General features: G+C 43.6%; 1 protein-coding gene across 2 annotated transcripts in view; it reads right to left on the bottom strand.

Annotated features, from left to right (window-relative positions):
* The window catches only part of LOC124279505 (unconventional myosin-Ie-like), a 75,941-nt gene that overhangs the window by 35,884 nt on the left and 19,862 nt on the right, over window positions 1-20,195 (bottom strand). For both annotated transcript variants that reach the window (XM_046715338.1, XM_046715343.1), the window contains exons 4-14: window positions 18,391-18,485; window positions 15,492-15,579; window positions 14,000-14,089; window positions 11,511-11,588; window positions 11,019-11,103; window positions 10,614-10,717; window positions 9,633-9,765; window positions 8,681-8,877; window positions 1,618-1,785; window positions 929-1,099; window positions 145-225 (exon numbers count right to left, since the gene is read on the bottom strand). In XM_046715338.1, coding sequence (XP_046571294.1) covers window positions 145-225; window positions 929-1,099; window positions 1,618-1,785; window positions 8,681-8,877; window positions 9,633-9,765; window positions 10,614-10,717; window positions 11,019-11,103; window positions 11,511-11,588; window positions 14,000-14,089; window positions 15,492-15,579; window positions 18,391-18,485 — 1,290 coding nt within the window. The remainder of the gene's footprint in view (window positions 1-144; window positions 226-928; window positions 1,100-1,617; window positions 1,786-8,680; window positions 8,878-9,632; window positions 9,766-10,613; window positions 10,718-11,018; window positions 11,104-11,510; window positions 11,589-13,999; window positions 14,090-15,491; window positions 15,580-18,390; window positions 18,486-20,195) is intronic.

Below are 20,195 nucleotides of genomic sequence, written 5' to 3'. Positions count from 1 at the left end.
GTGAGCCTGACCACCTGATCCTGTTAGTCGCCTCTTAGGACAAGCATGGGTTACTGAAGATCAATTCTAACCTGGATCTTCACAGGTCAGATCAGGTAAAGAATGTTTGACAATATTGGTATAGTCCGGGTATTATCTGCTCACCTTGCCAGCATAGTGATGGATGACGAACCCTGTGTTAGATCCCTGATAGTGCTCGTGAGATCCTACAGCACCTTGGAGTTTCTGAATGAAACAACCTGACTTCAGTCTAGCAGAATCAAGCAGAATGTCAGGAGAAAGAGACACCACATTGACCCCATCTAGCGTACTAGTTCAGGAACATAGATGATTTCCACATTCAAATACAAAACAATGCCATATTATAAGACAGATGAACATCATATGTGAACAGATAATTCATAGTGAGCAAGTGAGTGAGTGAGTTTAGTTTTACACTGCTTTTAGCAATATTTCAGCAATATCACGACAGAGGACACCCGAAATGGGCTTCACACATTGTACCCATGTGGGGAATCGAACCCAGATCTATGACGTGACAAGCAAACACTTTAACCACTAGGCTACCCCCCGCCCCAGATAATTAATAAATAATTCATATTAAACAATGGGAAATTCTAATAAATACTCTTCATTTATTCATCAATCATCAATACAGAACACATCACTCAACAGTCAGTACAAAGCAAATGAACATGATATGGTTTGATCAGTTGGATTACTTACAAACCCAGTTTTCCTGGAGTTAAATAATCAGAATTTCAACGTAAAATGTTTCAGATTTCGGAATCGTGAGATAATACTTCATGTATCTAGGAGTAGAGTTTCTACTGAACTATTCCTAGGAATCAAAAGTTACTATTCAAATGATAATAATTATGAGGAATCAAATGGTACATCAATCTCGACTTCAGAGAAAGAGTCTAACCATGATCAGTTTCTGATCGGCTCCCTCGGACACTGCGTGCATGGTGGCACAGATGTCATCCACCACACACATGAGTCCCGGGGGGCTCTTGGACTCAATCAAGTCACACACAATCTTGTTGTTGAAGTAGTCTATTGGCGTCCACTTGATGCCCTCCTGGACATACTCCTCCTGGAAATCAAAGAAAGGTCAGTGGTGTACAGGTTGCCAAAGTGATGACACACAGATAGTATAATGAAGGGATCTGACAACACTTCAGTCTAATGTCACCTGAAGAACAGTGTGGCACATGAAGAATGAGCTACATATATTTCACCAAAATGCTTTAATTAGACAATTTTCACCTGTATACCTGTTACCTGTAACTAGTATAGAATAAGGAAGAACTTAGGCTACAGGTTTGCCTAATTGTAAGTACTTAATGGAAATAGTAGTAGCAGTGGTAGAAGTAGTAGTGATGGTGGAGGTAGTAGCAGTAGTATGGACTGAGGACAAATTAGGCCATCCCTAACCTAATATATAGTAGGTACTGACTCCCATGTTCTTCTCTGTGTATCTAGCTTGCATAAACAAAACATTTGTCTTGTATCACAACTTAGACAAGCAAGGCAACACCCTCTCACTGTACTTCATCAACACACACGACACACTATTTGAAGCATGCACCAAGAAGACAAGGCCTGCTGTACCTGTTCTGCCTTCAGGGTGAGTTCTATGAAGATCTGCTGCAGTTTCTCATTGACATAGTTTATACAGAACTGCTCAAATCCATTCTTGGCAAAGATTTCAAACCCGTATATATCCAAAATCCCAATGTTGACCTCTTCTGTCTGCTTCTGCATAGCACAGTTGACCGACTGAAACAGTGAGTGATGATAAGGTACAACAGTGTCGAGGATGACAGAGAATCTACCAATTTATCTGGTTACCTGTACTTTTTACACTTAAGAACAGCTTTTTACTGCTTACAAACCCGAAAGATTGGAGGATATTCTGGATGACAAACAGCATCTTTGTGTTGTTTGACACCAGATATATCACCATGAGCCGGTAACAGTTGATGCTTCACAAGGTTTTACTGTTTAACGACGAGCGTTGATATATTTGATATCAAAACAATGCAAGGGAGACATTCTATTTAACACCCAAAATAGATATTAAGTGATTTCAGATTGTTCATAGTAATGACCAGTGTCCTGTGTAGAACAGATAACCAGCTTTAGTGACTCAGAGATCAGTGATGTCATTTGACTGTTATATTATGGCAACAAATGAAATCACAATGCTTCACAAAGCACCAAGTTTAACTTCATTGTAGCAAGATATCTAAGGAGATATAACTTGATCTCACTGAAGCAATACCTTACATTGTGATATAATGTAATTTTTCAAGTAAAATTGATATTTTTATACTTATCCTGACTCATGATCTTTTGCTTATCTCCCTTTCCTTTTTGAATGGTAGTGGAACACTTGAATCCCTTGAAGTTCCCAAAGCAGACGTAAAAATACACTCACCAACGAGTTACCTCCCTTCTGCCCTTTTCACGCGCAAACAGTCATGTGACCAGCCTTACTTGTCTCTCCTGATTTTCTGCCCATGCACTTGGATCTGCTGTGAAATCCAAAGTGTCTTCAGCGGTTGGGAGGGCTTCTCGTCATGAGTCAGGATAAGTATAAAAATATCAATTTTACTTGAAAAATTACATATTTTTTCTTATCCTGACTCAAGATCTTTTGCTTATAGAAAGATCACTCATGCTAGCCTGTCCTAGACTGTGCGCATGGACTTTCAAACTAATACTTTTCCTTAGTAAAAGTTATCAACAAGTCAACGTGATAAAGGGTGAGATTTTCCAACTCAACGCCTTTGAGGAACCGTTAGTTGCTGTGCTACGAGAGGCCCAAATTGGTGAATGCCTGAGATGTCTTCAGTGGCCATGTCTCGGATGTAGTGGTTGGCAAACACCGTGTCCGATTTCCAAAAGCAGCCTTCCATAATTGCTGGTATAGAGCAATTTCTGTGCAGAGCCAGTGTTGACACCAGTGCTCGGACTTCGTGTGGGTTGGAAGCTCTAGGAGGTTCTAGTCCTCCTGCTGCTGCAATATGACGGCTCTCATCCAGAACGATATCGTCAATCTTGAGACTTCTGCTGATGTCTCTGTTGATAATGGGATGAACAGGCGCTTGAATTTTCGTCTCCTTGTCTCAGTCTTTTGAAGATATATCTTCAGGGCTCTGACCGGACACAAGGATAGGTCTTCTATATCCTCTGGGCCGAGGATTGTAGATAGCGCTGGTACGTGGAACTGTCTATCTGGCTGACCAGGTAGTTGGTTCTTGGCAATGAAGTCCCATCTAAGTCCTAGATGAACTGCAGCATGTTGCCCCTTGTCGAATCTGGTTCGACCAAAGTCCAGCGCATGTATCTCTGATATTCGAGCTGCCGTGGCTAGCGCAAACAGGAATAGAGTCTTCTGTGTCAGCAGCTCGAAGGTAGTCTGGTCTAGAGGTTTGCAGGCATCACTTGTAAGATGACATAGAATTACATTCAGATCCCAGGCCGGAACTCTGAACTTCTTTTGCTGGTCCTCCAGTTTAAAAGATCTCAGCAGAGCAAGTAATTCTGCTACTTTCGTCAACTTGATGCCTGTTATCATGGTAATCACTGTACTGATTGCAGCGAGGTATGTCGAACCTTTCAGATGTCTGGTCTGTCTAAGATGACACAGGTATTCCGCCACTTGAGGATGAGTAGCTTTCATCGCAGTAAAGCCTTTCTGTCTTGCATAAGTCTCAAACTTCAGCCACTTGTCATCATACAGGTTACGAGTAGATCTGCGTAACGCTAGCGTTACTGCCTTGGCTGCCCTGGCGGAGTATCCTCTTTTCTTCAAACATGTTTTGATACGGTCCACACGTGTAGCTGGAACGCTGTCGGGTTCCTGTGGACTTGCTTGATGTGCGGACGTACGAGTAGGTTCGGCCAATCTGGTAACTTGATTGTTGGACATCTGAGATCTTCTATTAGGTCTAGGAACCATACTCTCGCTGGCCAGTATGGCGCGACCAAAGTCAGTTGTAGCGTCTGTGTCTGTTTGATCTTCAACAGTACTTCCGGTAGTAATATCGGGGGTGGAAACGTGTAAGCGTTTAGTCCTTCCCAAGATATGCTCAGTGCATCTGTTGCCAAGGCTTGAGGATCTGGAACATGTGAGACAAACGTCTGTAGTTGTTTGTTGAACCTCGTGGCAAACAGGTCTATGCAAGGGGATCCTATTTCCCTTATGATGAGCCGGAACACTTCTGGATGGAGCATCCATTCCGTAGGTGACGGTGCAGTGGTTGGGATAGAGCGTCTGCAAGTACGTTCTTGGCTCCGGTTATGTGACACGCCTTTATCCAAATGTTTGCTTCCTCCGTGATGTGGAACAACTGGAATGTGAGCTGTAGCAGGCTTGGAGACCTTGTGGATCCTTGCCGATTTATGGAGGATGCCACTGTAGAGTTGTCTGTGCTGATCATCAGCATTTTGTTGTTCAGCGAGCTTGACCATAGTTGTAAGGCGTTGATCACGGCTTTCATCTCCAGCAGATTGATGTGAAGATGCTGCTCTATTTTGGACCACCTTCCTGATGCAACTTGATGTTGAGATGCGCACCCCAGCCTTGCATCGAAGCGTCTCCGTAGAGATGTGAGTCGAAGGCCGGCTCTTGTAAATAGGTCCCTCCGCAAACGTTTGACCTGTGCGTCCATCATAGTAGATACCTCTTGAGGTTGTCTGGCAGCAAGAAAGGGTCGACGCTGTTTAGATGTTTTGTCAGGAACCATTGCAGTGGTCTTAGTTGTAACCTTCCTGTGCGAGTCAAGTCCTGCGGCGAGGTTAGTAGACCGAGTAGAACTTGCCATGATCGTAGTGTTAACGGAGAGATGATTGCTGGTGGAATCATGGCTTGTATCTTGACCCAACGATCTTCTGGGACGACAATACGATTCTGTGTTGTGATAAACCTTATCCCCAAAAATTGCAGATCTTGTTTTGGTTCCAACTCTGACTTCATAAGGTTCACCAGACATCCTAGTTGAGTAAGCAACTTGATTGTGAAGTTCAGCTGTAGTCTGAGTTGACTGGCATCTTGGTGAACCTGAATACCGTCGTTCAAGTAGAAGGCATTGCGTAGACCTTGATGATGTAGATATGTGGCTATAGGCTTGGTTATTCGTGTGAATAGCCACGGAGCTGAAGATATTCCAAACGGTAGGACGTTCCATTGGAAGTGATGCCCTCTGAATAGGAATCGTAGATACTTTCTTGATTCCTGATGTATCGGGATGTGAAGGTACGCATCCTGCAAGTCTATGCTGGCCATGCAATCTGCTGGACGGATGAGTAGTCTGAGTTGAGGTAGGTGGATCATTCTGAACCTCTCTGGTTTCAGTAGATGGTCTTTGTGGAATTTGAGCATGTTGTAAATCAGTCTGAACTTCTCCCTGGAGTTCTTCTTGGGTACTACAAAAATTGGGGAGTAGAAGCCTGGGGTGAGATGATGCTGATCTATTATCTCTACCGCCTCCTTCATAAGTAGTGAGTTGATGGCATCTTGTAGTTTGTCTGCCTGTTCCTCTGCATAGTCGAAGACCATCGGTGAGGGTTAGCGGAGGTGTGGCCTTTGAGTTGTACTCTGTATCCTTCTCTTAGTACTTGGGAGACGTAGTCGGCCTCTAGTATTCCTCAATTTTTCCAGTACCTTTGTAGACGTCCACCCACTGTTGACAGTTTTACAAGAACGGCTGGGGGTGGAAGACTCCAGTTGTTCTGGATCCTCTTGGAGTGCGGCCTCTCCCTGACTTTCCTCTGTAATTTCCGGATGGTCGACGAAAAGATCCTTTGCCGCCTCTGAAGCTGGAGTACTTCTTCTCCTTTGCCTTCTGTATGCCGGAATATTTGGACTTGTTGTTATACTTTTGCGAAGTATGACAGATGACGTTGGCCAGAGTATCTATGGATTTTATCATCGTAACTTCTCTAGAGTCGTGCGTAGCTTCCTTAGCTGCATCGTCTATTTGTCCTCCAAAGATAGTAGGTGCCTCCCATGGAGCTCTTAGTAGCGGTTGGGTGAATCTATCACTCCAAGAACAGGATGCAAGTAGCCCTTGTCTGCGTAGTAAAGTGAGACCTGCAGATATAGATGCCAGATGGTCCGATAAAAAGTACTGGTCCTTCTTCTGTGTTATGAGGGCCGAATATATCATTCTATCCTCTTCCAAACTTGCGTTCTGGAATTTATTGATCAATGCTTCATTGATGGCTCTGGACCTGGCCAACCCAAAGAAGGACCTCCTTGTAGCAGTATCCAGTTGAGATAACTTTTTATCTTCCACTTCATACATCTTGTTTTGGGAGTTGTTGACTAACTTTATGTTGTCATCCCATTCAGGCGCCTTTGTAAATGGATCCATATGATGTAAGGGGAATCTCTTTACATTAATGATGGCAGATGCTGACTCTGGTACTTGGATGCTTTCGCGAAAGCTGTGCGTGCGTAGGTTAGAGGGTACCTTGGATATAGGTTCAATCGGCGGGATAGTGACGGAGTCGTTACGCATCCTATAAGTGTAGATTTCATCTTTATCATTAGAAGGAGACTCCAAGTTCAACCCGTTGGCAATCCACGCTGTAACCTCTGAGTCTGGGAAGACGAAGTCTGCTTGCTGATCCAGAGTCTCCTGATTATTAGAGCTAGGCCTCTGCGACTCTTCCATCTGCGAACCTGTATCCCTTCTCGAACCTTCATCATCCTTTCGCTAACCTCTATCTGAAGATTCCTCCCTATGGGAACTTCTATCTTGAGAGTGCTCTCTTCGCGAACCTCTATCTGTAGATTCATCTCTTCGCGATCGTCTGTCGCTGGATGTATCCCTTCACGAACTTCTGTGATGTGAGCCTTCTCTTCGCGAACCTCTGTCTCGTGATGAGTGACTTCGCGAACGTCTGTAAGAGATATGAGATCTCGATCTAGAGCGGTTAGGTGTAGGAGATGGATCCTTCAATGTTCTCGAACGTTGAGGGTTCGAGGATGTAGAGCTGTGAGTAGACATCTCATCTCTTCTATCCTCCTCTAAGATGACAGAGTCGTCCGACTGTGGAGACCTTCGCAAAGGTGTACGTTTGCCAACGTAGTCTTGAGACGTAGTTCTATGAGGAGTAGGTTCGCGCAGGTCGGTAGGTTTGCGCACGGTGTCGGTAGATGAGAGGCTTCGCCGAGCCTTCGCTTCTTCCTAGAACCTACGTTCCATCATGGCCATCATCTGGTTGGTGAATTGTCTCATAAATTCGCCCGGGCCGAAACTCTGCGTTGGTTGCACCTGCTGCGGTGTAGACAAAGCGTTTGTGAACGCTGATGAGTTCTGCGCCTCAACTTCACTCCGTTGAGAAGTAGGTGGTAGTTTGTCAAACAGCTGGCCTGCTGTGACCGTTGCAGGGGACGATGTAGTAGTTGTAGAAGTCGTTTGAGTCGCTGATCTCGTAGGTACTTCGGGTAGAAGTAACGGGGTCATCAAAAACATCTACTTCATGTGGAGGTAGTATCTCTTCGTTGAAGGATTTCTGCTGCATTGACGTACTAGCAGTCGTAGATTTACCCTTCGATCTGGTAACAGATGCTTTCTTCTGCGATGTAGTAGAAGATGACGTCTTTTTCTTAGCTTGAGTCAGAGTCAACTGCGTTGTAGCCGATCTCTTCTTGGCCCCCAGCAGACTGCCCCTGCAACGTACTAAACATAGCACCAGTATTATGAACTTCAGCAGTAGCAAGCAACTTTTTCGTTGGCTGATCTCCTGTTTTATCAACCGTGACTTGAGATGACTTCCTCACCCGATCCATGGCACGTCTATAGATATAAGACAAATATTGATTAAATTGAAGATTTGATAAATCAACACAATAACTACAGCGCAAGCTGGAAGAACATGGTTTTGTGCACAAAGGGCACTGAGGGTGAGGATCAGCCACGGATAACCTGTGCCTGCAAACACTGCACGATTTCATGAAATGTAAACACAGTTACATTATGATGAATTTATGACATAAATACAAATAATTTTTACAATTTTCTTACAAATAATACATAGTAGTTATTGCTAAATCCATTTTCAGCATAATTTTGAAGAATAGGACCTAAATAAAAAGGATATAAAGCTGTATAAGGGACTCCAGTGCTCGCCCAACCATCCGCTTGGGCGAAAAGGGAGAGAGTGACAAGTAAGGCTGGTGACTGTTTGTGCGGGGAAAAGGGCAAAAGGGAGGTAACTCGTGGGTGAGTGTATTTTTACGTCCACTTGGGGAACTTCAAGGGATTCAAATGTTCCATTACCATTCGAAAAGGAAAGGGAGATAAGTAAAAGATCAAGAGTCAGGATAAATAAAAATATACGGTTTAGCAACAGTCAGCAATGTTTGATGCCAGCAGCATCCTAAGACAAAGGGACCGCCTCCATGGTGTGGTGGCTAGAGCGTCCGCCCGAGAGCGAAAGCCGGTCGCGGGGTTCATCCACAGCCACGCCATACCAAAAGACGTTAAAATATGGTACTTGTTGGTCCCTGCCTGGCGCTCGGCATTAATGGGTACATCAAGGACTGGTCAGCTCGGAGTCAGTATAATGTGTCTGAGTGGGGTATTCATGTATCAACTGTGGCATGACATCCTTGACCAGGCTACATGAGCAAGATATGGTACATGTGTGTACTCACCTCTACTAGATAGTCAAACACACGTGTGTAGATGGCTTTGGCGAGAGCATCTCTGGTGAACTCGGCCTGTTCTTTGTTGAGTTTCATTTCAATACTCTCCGACTTGCCTCCCCATTTACTGTCCATGACACGCCCAGTCAGCTTCGTGCGAAGCAACTCAGCATCAATGCCCAGTAGAAAAGCCGGGAAAGCAAGAACTGAAAATAGTTTAACAAAGAAAGTGCTACCTGCCAAAACTATTATTATATGATATTTATATAGCACACATATCCAGGCAACTAGTGCTTGCTCAAGGCGCTGGTATTTTCACCCTCGATCATTGGATGTCAGTCTCAACGGCACATCGTGCTATCAATCTCAACTCCCTGGGGATCATACAACTACATACAAACTACTGCTCATTTTAACTAATTACTAAAAATAAAACCTACTGGAATATCATTAATGATAAATGACCATCTTATTTCAATACAGCTTTTAATTACAGCATTTTTATCCTTGATAAATCAATAAATCTACCCTAAATTTTCCAAATTTAAAACTAAAACAAACATGTTTCACTGATATTCAGACATCACATTCAATGAGACCAGAGATTAATCAACTCTTACATCAGCAACAGGCAAACAATGAAAAGGGTACATTAAATATAGAAAACATGGGGCCTGGCGTTCCTAAATGATGATAAATAGTTGTTTAATTGTTTTGTTTAGGTGTCAATTTGAAGCACATCTGGTGTCAAATTCAAGCTGTAAGTTTGTATATACACTATCAGTTTGATAGACACATACCCCACACAGACAGACAGACAGACGGACGGATGCACAGACACACAGACAGACAGACACACAGACAGTCACACACACACACACACACACACACACACACACACACACACACACACACAGACAGACAGACACAGACAGACGGACACAGACAGTTAGTTACTTACAGTCATCATTTGCTATGCCAGCATAGTTGCCGTCCTCCTGGAAGCTGATGTTGCCCAGATGTAGAATGCCAGCCACAATGGAGAGGACATCGTTCTGGACATCTTCAGGAATACCGATCACCTGCATAGCCCGCTGGAGATCAACGGAGGGAGATATAGGAAATATACCTGCACAGCACACTGGAGATCAACGGAGGGAGATATAGGAAATATACCTGCATAGCCCGCTGGAGATCAACGGAGGGAGATATAGGAAATATACCTGCACAGCACACTGGAGATCAACGGAGGGAGATATAGGAAATATACCTGCATAGCCCGCTGGAGATCAACGGAGGGAGATATAGGAAATATACCTGCACAGCACACTGGAGATCAACGGAGGGAGATATAGGAAATATACCAGCATAGATCAACGGAGGGAGATGGAGATCATAGTCGGAGGATCAGCGGAGATATAGGAAATATACCTGCACAGCACACTGGAGATCAACGGAGGGAGATATAGGAAACATACCTGCATAGCCCGCTGGAGATCAACGGAGGGAGATATAGGAAATATACCTGCACAGCACACTTTTGACTTTCAGGATGGTTTTGGTTCAGAAAATCTGTAATCCTGATTATTCTCATTATTATCCACTGTGTTTTTGCTGCATGATGTATACAGGATTAATTTGTTTGTAAATGCCATGCACGCATTGGTTATGAGACACACAATCCACATTGTTTTACACCGCTTGTAGCAATATTCCAGCAATATCACGGCGATATCACCAGAAATCGGCTGCACACATTAAGTGAGTGAGCGAGTGAATGAGTGAGTGTAATACCACTTTAAACAGATACATCACATCAGGTCACATTAATGTTGCAGGAAGGCCAAAGTGAGTCTCCTCGTAGCACCAGCAAAGGTAGCTGGGGACCACCTCTAACCCAGAGTCCCATAGGCTACACACAGAGGAAGTACACCCCACGTACCAGAGTGTCCTGGAACTCCTGGACGTCATCCATGCCGTCCACCTTGTAGGTACCACTCTGGTTCAGGTAGTAGTAGTAGTCTGGAGTTGTAATGCCTAAGTTCTCTGCAACACATAAACTACTGTAACAATATGGAGCATAGCATTTTCAAATATGATTGAAAAAAAATAATATTCATACCCACGTTTTTTATATCAAATGACTGCTAACAAGTCTGAAGCATTAATCTAAAAGGGTGCATATGAAGAATACAGGAATATTCAGGTACCATATGAAGAATACAGGAATATTCAGGTACCATATGAAGAATACAGGAATATTCAGGTACCATATGAAGAATACAGGAATATTCAGGTACCATATGAAGAATACAGGAATATTCAGGTACCATCTGGTCCAGCTTACCTTTGAGCTGTGCAGTAGCCCCTGCACATAGCTGATAAAATATATGAAATCCTCGCTCACTTGGGTTTTGGGAAACTACTCGAGACTGTGAGGAAAAGAAGGAACAAAGGCATCAGTATTGGAGGATCAACTTGTCTATCAGTGCCTAGATCCACTGCAGCTACAGGAGGCAGGTATAGGGAGAAACGTTGGATGCATCTACAATCTCGTCTTGTGTACAGGCAACGCTTTTCCCATAAACTATACATGCAGACAATGAGTTAAAGATATTAACAGGAGAACATAATACCAGAAGGTGCTTGTCAACAACTCTATACCTCAATACAATAATCCTGTTATTAAACTAACTGTATATCTGACCTGTCTGTAATCTATATTCATTTTAATCAATATTTCATTCAATTTGGTCGTAGTCTAAAAACAGAAGACTATTTCTTGAGCTTGTATACATACTGATTACTGCAATACTTCTAACACATCAAAAACACAAACCTTTTCAAGAAGGAAGTTTGAGATTTTCCCACCATCTGGCTCACCTCCTCGACTAAACTGGATTTCAACATACTTGCCCTGAAATCAGATTTAAATATGATATTTTTAACTTTGAATATGTCATCAAATACCGTTGTTTGGTAATACATGAACAACTTGAGTGTATTCTGAGTGATTGCATCGCTAAACAAAGAACGCCATGTTTGTACTGAGACTCGAGAATACTGAGTTTAACAGACACTTAAGACACAGTGTTGCAGCTTGAAGCTGGACACTCCTTGTCTGATCTAAACGAAGCGAGACATCAGGTGGGGCGACAACTACCATCATCTTTCAATGCTTTTAGGGATGACATGGTGGAGTATCAAACCGCAAACCTTCTGCTGTTTGAGCAGACACTGTATCCACTGCCCTATGGGGTGGTTCCCTAGTACATGATGATTGACAAGAAGCATCTTAAAGGAATTTTTGTTGTTGTTGTTGTTGAATGCAGCACACAGCAATATTTCAGCTAATTGGCGGCAGTCTGTAAATAATCAAGTCTGGACTAGACAATCAAGTGGTCAACAGAATAAGCATTCATCTACTGGAATATGATGACACGTGTCAACCAAGTCAGCAAGCCTGACCACCCGATCCCGTTAGTCACCTCTTATGATGAGCATGGGTTACTAAAGACCAATTCTAACCCAGATCTTCAAATGACAGTGACTTCATTTCGGATTCAATTTCGAATATACCCTTGTGTCTCTTTACACGCTATAACAAGCAAAAACAACTTTTACGTTAGCACTGAATTGTTAGGTGACTTTCCACAAGTACAAATAAATTAATGAGGGGAACATGTAAGATTTCGTACTGTGATGCTGAAACCAAGACACTACAGTCCTGGCAACCGAGACATGCATTTCTCGGTCGGGCTTGTACAGATTTAGCTTGTGTTGTTATCACAGGACCCTCCATTACCGCGATAGTTAATGTTGTCGGTATCGGGATTATGAATGCTTATTGACATTTGGCATTTTTTATATAATTTCAGTTGACTGATGTTTAATCTTCAATTCTGTCGCAAATAATGTGACAGATAGTCGCAACTTGTTCAATACGATCACAATACGATTCTTACCATATGTGTCAAACGTTTACTTAGGACAAGGAGTGAATCTAAATAGTTTTAAAACATTTTGGAATTTCGGAATTGAGATCAGTAACATCATCATGTTTTAACCAAAACATCTGAGACTTCTATTCATTTTGAATACACGATAACAGAACATTTTTGGTGCTTTTCAAAAAGTGATTTGTAATATCACATTGATTAAGTGATAGTTATTATGGGTCACAACGTTTAAAGTTATGAGTGTGGGTTTTGGCTCGCATCTCGCGTCATATATGTTCAATGGCAATAGCATTTTTAGTGATACGCCTTTTGAGATAGCGCTTCAGAATGACCTGCCCTTGGCAATCTTTTGTTTTGACTTCCGGCTTTCATCATATTGTGTGTTCGAGAAAATCCTGTAACATTCTGAGAGAATAATGATGGAGCCTAGCTTTGCTAGAATGCTCAAGAACTGTGTAAGAGCAATATAAAGGCTGCTTGTTGAGTTGCGCGGATGGACTTTTCACATGACTGGATTTATACACATCTGTCTGCCATCATCAAGTGAGTTAATATTTTATATTTGTGACCCAACATTTTAGATTTGTGACTCAAATGCATTGTACTAGATATCTGTATTGTCATTCATTGTAGCTTGCTCATTGTTTGCTCAATATATTATTGAATATTTTAGACTTGTCTGTGTTCTATTTTGCTGGTTCAAAGGGGACTTTTAAACCTTTTGTCACGGCAAATTATTAACCGTAACAACACCATACGTCACTTCAGGAAAATATGCAAATGACTTTATAGTTGTCGCAGGATTACTCTTGGCGAAGTAAAGGGTCATATTAGTTTCAAAATGTTCCAGAATTTACTGCAAAGATGAATACTTTAACTTTTCTAACATGAAACATGACATTCCTATGAAACAAATCACTTTTTCAAATGCGATGAATTGTTTTTACGTAATTTGCATATGTAAACAACTGACCTAAGCGTGGTGTTTCTGCTTTCCTGAGAAACCTGTTTATTCACGACTTTCAAGTAACCACCACACTTGGGGATTTTACGGGACGCTTGAATCACCCTGCGCCGTGTTCGCACCCAATCGAGTTGGTTTCACGGTGATTGAATTATTAGGGTCAAGCGCTTCAGTTAGTGCCACTGAGCGCACCAGTCACGCGTATAAAAGACGATAGGCCGTCTCATGAACACGCGTTCGTCTCTGACTGTTCATGGGTTAAATGAAGTGGGCTGATCTGGTGATTGTGCATCATTCTACCCTGGACATCGGACAGCTGCCCAAAGTCACAACTTTGGCCATCTCCAGCCATTAGGCCACTCAGGTCGTTCATCATATATACAGATCAGTGACATTGATACTTACAAATCTACTGGAATTGTTGTTCCGAACAGTCTTTGCATTTCCAAATGCTTCTAGTAATGGGTTGGATTCTAATATGACATCTTTTACATGCTGAAAAAAACACACGCATACAAATTATGCAAAAAGATCCTCCACTGGAACATATGGTTGATAGCCTCAGTAATAATGCATTACTGTTATGATGAAGACGTGTAGTAGACCGTTCCTAATTTATGGCTAAGGGGGAGTGATGATGATTTTAACAGGGGCTGTCACCCATTTTGTTCTGGGGAAGTAGGGGGTCATCAATATTAAAAAATATGAAAAATTATGGTTACAAATTATAGGAGGGAGGTGGGGGGTGTTGTTCATTGATTTTGTACATGACATGCAGGGGGATCACTTACTTTGTACACAACTATTAGGGGGGTCATGCATATTGTACTTGCTTCTCCCAAAAAATCATCATCATCCCCACTAGCCATTAATTATGAATGGTCCCTATACTGACAGTCATATTTCAATCAGTGATCTTCATACAACAGAAGCCTTTTGTGAGGCACTCTGTGTACCCCATAATACATAGTACATTGTACCCCATAATACATCGTACCCCATAGTACATCGTACCCCATAATACATTGTACCCCATAATATATTGATTTCTCTCCTTTATTGGACATAACTCATACTTAGTAGCCTAATGAAGTCACAGACTGCTGTACAGCAATGTGTTTACAGATACCACAGCTGCTACACAATGTTAAGTGTCACCTGTCGGCAATGTGTTTACAGATACCACAGCTGCTACACAATGTCAAGTGTCACCTGTCAGCAATGTGTTTACAGATACCACAGCTGCTACACAATGTTAAGTGTCACCTGTCAGCAATGTGTTTACAGATACCACAGCTGCTACACAATGTTAAGTGTCACAGCAAATGTGTTTACAGATACCACAGCTGCTACATACCACAGCTGTGTCACCTGTCAGCAATGTGTTGTACACCCGATATCTGTACAGCAATGTGTTTACAGCTGCTACACAATACCCTGTCGGCACAGCTGCTCACAATGTTAAGTGTCACACAATGTCAAGTGTCTGTCAGCAATGTGTTTACAGATACCACAGCTGTGTTGTACAGATACCACAGCTGCTACACAATGTCAAGTGTCACCTGTCAGCAATGTGTTTTACAGATACCACAGTTTACAGTCACCTGTCAGCATACCTGTACAGCTGCTACACACACAATGTTAAGTGTCACCTGTCGTGCAGTCCAGATACCACAGCTGCTACACAATGTTTGTCACCTGTGTTTACAGATACCACAGCTGCTACACAATGTTAAGTGTCACCTGTCAGCAATGTGTTTACAGATACCACAGCTGCTACACAATGTTAAGTGTCACCTGTCAGCAATGTGTTTACAGATATCACAGCTGCTACACAATGTGTCACCTGTCAGCACACACCAGCTGCTACACAATGTATTATCTTGTTGACGCTCACCTGTACTCTGTTTCCCCCTCCAGACACTTTGGCAATGTAACTCATGATGAACTTTGCTGCCACTGTCTTGCCGGCTCCACTCTCGCCACTGCAGAAAAAGTGATAAGATGCTAGAGTATGTGTAGGGCAGGAGCTTGTGGACATGGTGGAAGTGAGTGAGTGAGTTTGGTTTTACGCTGCTTTTAGCAATATTCCAGCTATATCACAGTGGGGGACACCACAAATAGGCTTCACACTTTGTACCCAAGTGGGGAATTGGACCCAGGTCCTCAGCGTGATGAGCGAACGCTTTGACCACTAGGCTACCCCACCGCCCCCATGGTGCAGGGATACATTAGAAATACTGACATACTGGAATACTGGAGATACTAGAATACTGGGGTTTGAGAGGTATTGGCAGTGTTGCAGATACAGGATGTACAGGCATACTGGGGGTTTGGGAGATACTAGGGGTGCTGGCATAATTAGGGGTTTGGGAGATACTAGGGGTGCTGGCATACTGGGGTTTGGGAGATACTAGGGGTGCTGGCATACTGGGGGTTTGGGAGATACTAGGGGGTGCTGGCATACTGGGGTTTGGGAGATACTAGGGGTGCTGGCATAATTAGGGGTTTGGGAGATACTAGGGGTGCTGGCATACTTGGGGTTTGGGAGATACTGGGGTGCTGGCATACTAGGGGTTTGGGAGATACTGGGGGTGCTGGCATACTGGGGTTTGGAGGAGATACTAGGGGTGCTGGCATACTGGGGTTTGGGAGATACTAGGGGTGCTGGCATACTGGGGGTTTAGGGAGATACTGGGGGTGCTGGCATACTAGGGTTTGGGAGATACTAGGGGGTGCTGCTGGCATACTGGGGGTTTTTGGGAGATACTGGGGGTGCTGGCATACTGGGGTTTGGGAGATACTACTGGGGTGCTGGCATACTGGGGGTTTGGGAGATACTGGGGGTGCTGGCATACTGGGGTTTGGGAGATACTGGGGTGTTTGGGAGATACTGGGGCTGGCATACTTGGGAGATACTGGGGGTTTACTGGGAGATACTGGGGGTGCTGGCATACTGGGGGTTTAGGGAGATACTAGGGGTGCTGGAGATACTAGGGGGCTTTAGGAGATACTAGGGGTGCTGGCATACTGGGGTTTAGGAGATACTGGGGGTGCTGGCATACTGGGGGTTTGGGGAGATACTAGGGGGTGCTGGCATACTGGGGGTTTAGGAGATACTAGGGTGCTGGCATACTGGGGGTTTAGGAGATACTAGGGGTTTACTGGGGTTTTAGATACTGGGGGTGCTGAGCATACTAGGGGTTTACTAGGCATACTGGCATACTGGGGTTTTGGGAGATACTGGGGGTGCTGGCATACTGGGGGTTTGGGAGATACTAGGGGTGCTGGCATACTGGGGGTTTAGGAGATACTAGGGGGTTTGGGAGATACTAGGGGTGCTGGCATACTAGGGGTTTGGGAGATACTGGGGGTGCTGGCATACTGGGGGGTTTAGGAGATACTAGGGATGCTGGCATACTGGGGTTTAGGAGATACTGGGGGTGCTGGCATACTAGGGGTTTAGGAGATACTAGGGGGTGCTGGCATACTGGGGGTTTAGGAGATACTGGGGGTGCTGGCATACTGGGGGTTTAGGAGATACTAGGGGTGCTGGCATACTGGGGGTTTAGGAGATACTAGGGATGCTGGCATACTGGGGGTTTAGGAGATACTAGGGGTGCTGGCATACTGGGGTTTAGGAGATACTAGGGGTGCTGGCATACTGGGGGTTTAGGAGATACTAGGGGTGCTGGCATACTGGGGGTTTAGGGAGATACTGGGGGGTGCTGGCATACTAGGGGTTTAGGGAGATACTAGGGGTGCTAGCATACTGGGGGTTTAGGAGATACTAGGGGTGCTGGCATACTGGGGGTTTAGGAGATACTGGGGGTGCTGGCATACTAGGGGTTTAGGGAGATACTGGGGGTGCTGGCATACTGGGGTTTAGGAGGATACTTTAGGAGATACTGGGGGTTTAGGAGATACTGGGGGTTTGGGAGATATACTGGGGTTTAGGGAGATACTGGGGGGTGCTGGCATACTGGGGGTTTAGGAGATACTAGAGGTGCTACATACTGGGGGTTTGGGAGATACTAGGGATACTGGCATACTGGGGGTGCTGGCATACTGGGGTTTAGGAGATACTGGGGGTTTAGGGGGTTGTGGAGATACTGGGGGGGAGATACTAGGTGCTGCTGGCATACTGGGGGTTTAGGAGATACTAGGGGTGCTGGCATACTGGGGGTTTAGGAGATATACTGGGGTGCTGCATACTAGGGTTTAGGAGATACTGGGGTGCTGGCATACTGGGGGTTTGGGAGATACTAGGGGTGCTGGCATACTGGGGTTTGGGAGATACTGGGGGTGCTGGCATACTAGGGGTTTGGGAGATACTAGGGGTGCTGGCATACTGGGGGTTTGGGAGATACTAGGGTGCTGGCATACTGGGGGTTTGGGAGATACTGGGGGTGCTGGCATACTAGGGGTTTGGGAGATACTGGGGGGTTTGGGAGATACTGGGGTGCTGGCATACTGGGGTTTAGGGAGATACTGGGGTGCTGGCATACTAGGGGTTTTTGGCAGGGAGATACTGGGGGTGCTGGCATATACTGGATACTGGGGTGCTTTTGGGAGATACTGGGGGTGCTGGCATACTGGGGTTTGGGAGATACTGGGGGTGCTGGCATACTGGGGTTTGGGAGATACTGGGGTGATACTAGGGGGGGAGATACTTTGGCATACTGGGGTTTGGGAGATACTGGGGGTGCTGGCATACTGGGGTTTGGGAGATACTGGGGGTGCTGGCATACTAGGGGTTTGGGATTTAGTAGGGATGCTGAAAAGTGATGAAGTACCTGATAATGACACACTGGTTCTCCATCTCTATCAACATGTTCCGGTACATGTTGTCTGTCAGGGCATACACATGAGGAGGGTTCTCGTACTGGGCCTGGAAACAACATGGCATACATCACACAAACATAGACGCAGCTCAATCTAGTTTCAGCAATAAAGTGTAGTGTTTCCGAAACACTGATCTCTGATAACCTTTTCCTCATTCATATCATACATCATGCAGATGTTTCAGTAACTCAAACAGCTATAGAAATGCATAGTTTCTGAAACCACGGTTCTCTGATAGTCATTTCAACTTTAAAGATCACATATACTCTAGGGGATACAAATACATAAATCACTAATTGGCATCGTTATAAATGAAACCCCATCATTGAAACTACTCATTTCGATCTTTAATTAACTTAAATCGACCTTTTTGACAACAGTGCACAATTCTCACCCACGAACAAAATTTCAATCAATCAGCAGCGCGTCTCTGTGACGTCATATGAGGAATAGATATGAGGGCCGATGCAGAATTTATGTACCTTTCAGGGGGTAAATTATCTTGTTTACAGGTTTGTATAAACCTGAAATCATGACAACAGTTGTGAAAAATTAAAGCTATATGTTCTCACAATCTACTGTCATTTAATTTTGTCTCCTGCTTTGCCTAGTTTCTGAGTTACAACTTGTTTTCATAGACGATTCTGTCAAAATTGCTTGGTGTCGCTAGGACTTATTTGTTCGAGCCAGACGCTAGTGATAGCAAAACGATGATCAGCCTCGCTCATCATGGTTACGGTTAATTTCTTCAACCTGAACAGTGCGACATTAAGAAGGGTGGATGCCCATCAGATGCAGTTATTTGAAAATATCCCCAGTACTTTGTGTCTGATTGTAATAAAGTATCAAAGCAGTGAGGGCTTTTCAGGTTTTCTAATGCCTGGATGGTATAATGACTGATCCAGATTGATCCCATTTCTGTGTTTTTTTACTTGATATTTAATCATGTCATGTAAAAATATGATGTCTATTATGCATGATATTAAAAATTGACATTTGATTTATATGAATCCGTAAACTAAACAATCCTACTTTGCCATTGCTAGAAGAATCTGAAAATATACTTAGGTAAATAGGTACATACAGTTTTAGCACACAGCAAATGGTTATATGTATTTCTTGTGCAACAATGAAGTTCGGTTCGTATTCTCAAAACAGTGTCGGCCCATAAGTTTTCACATGCAATTAAAATTGCATACAATACAGCAATTAATACTCCCTTGTTGTAACCTGTGTTAGGTGGTATAAACCTACACGTTATTTGTCATCATTCACTTGATGGTCAGTTAATGAATTTATAACAGGTATAATTAGTGGTAACACCACTTAGATTACCCGACAAAGGTTCCCATTTGGCATTTCTTGTGTCTGGAGTAAATACTCAACATTATAAACATCGATCGAAGGATTAACCGATGACATGCTCATTGATTAATTACTTTTATCTTGCACAGTGGATTTGTCAAAAGGTAGTGTTTATGTATGTAGATTTACTAATCTATACTGAATACACTCTGTCTTGTCTGTGTAAAAAAACAATGTTCTTCTTTCAAAGGATTAACCGCCAATACATTGATTGATTGCTCATTATTGGCTAATTAAATTACTTTTGTTTAAAGAATGGCGGACATTATGCAAGTAGTTGCAAGGTGTGCTATCTAGGGTGACCAATGAGACTATACACCAATGTGAAATACCTGAAACGATATATCACTCTTTCGTGTATTAGACTGTTAAAAAACACATCACTTGGAAC

Source organism: Haliotis rubra, unplaced genomic scaffold (assembly GCF_003918875.1).
Source record: "Haliotis rubra isolate DU_JTF1 unplaced genomic scaffold, ASM391887v1 Scf107, whole genome shotgun sequence".
Taxonomy (NCBI): domain Eukaryota; kingdom Metazoa; phylum Mollusca; class Gastropoda; order Lepetellida; family Haliotidae; genus Haliotis; species Haliotis rubra.
This window is presented reverse-complemented; position numbering and strand designations above follow the sequence as displayed.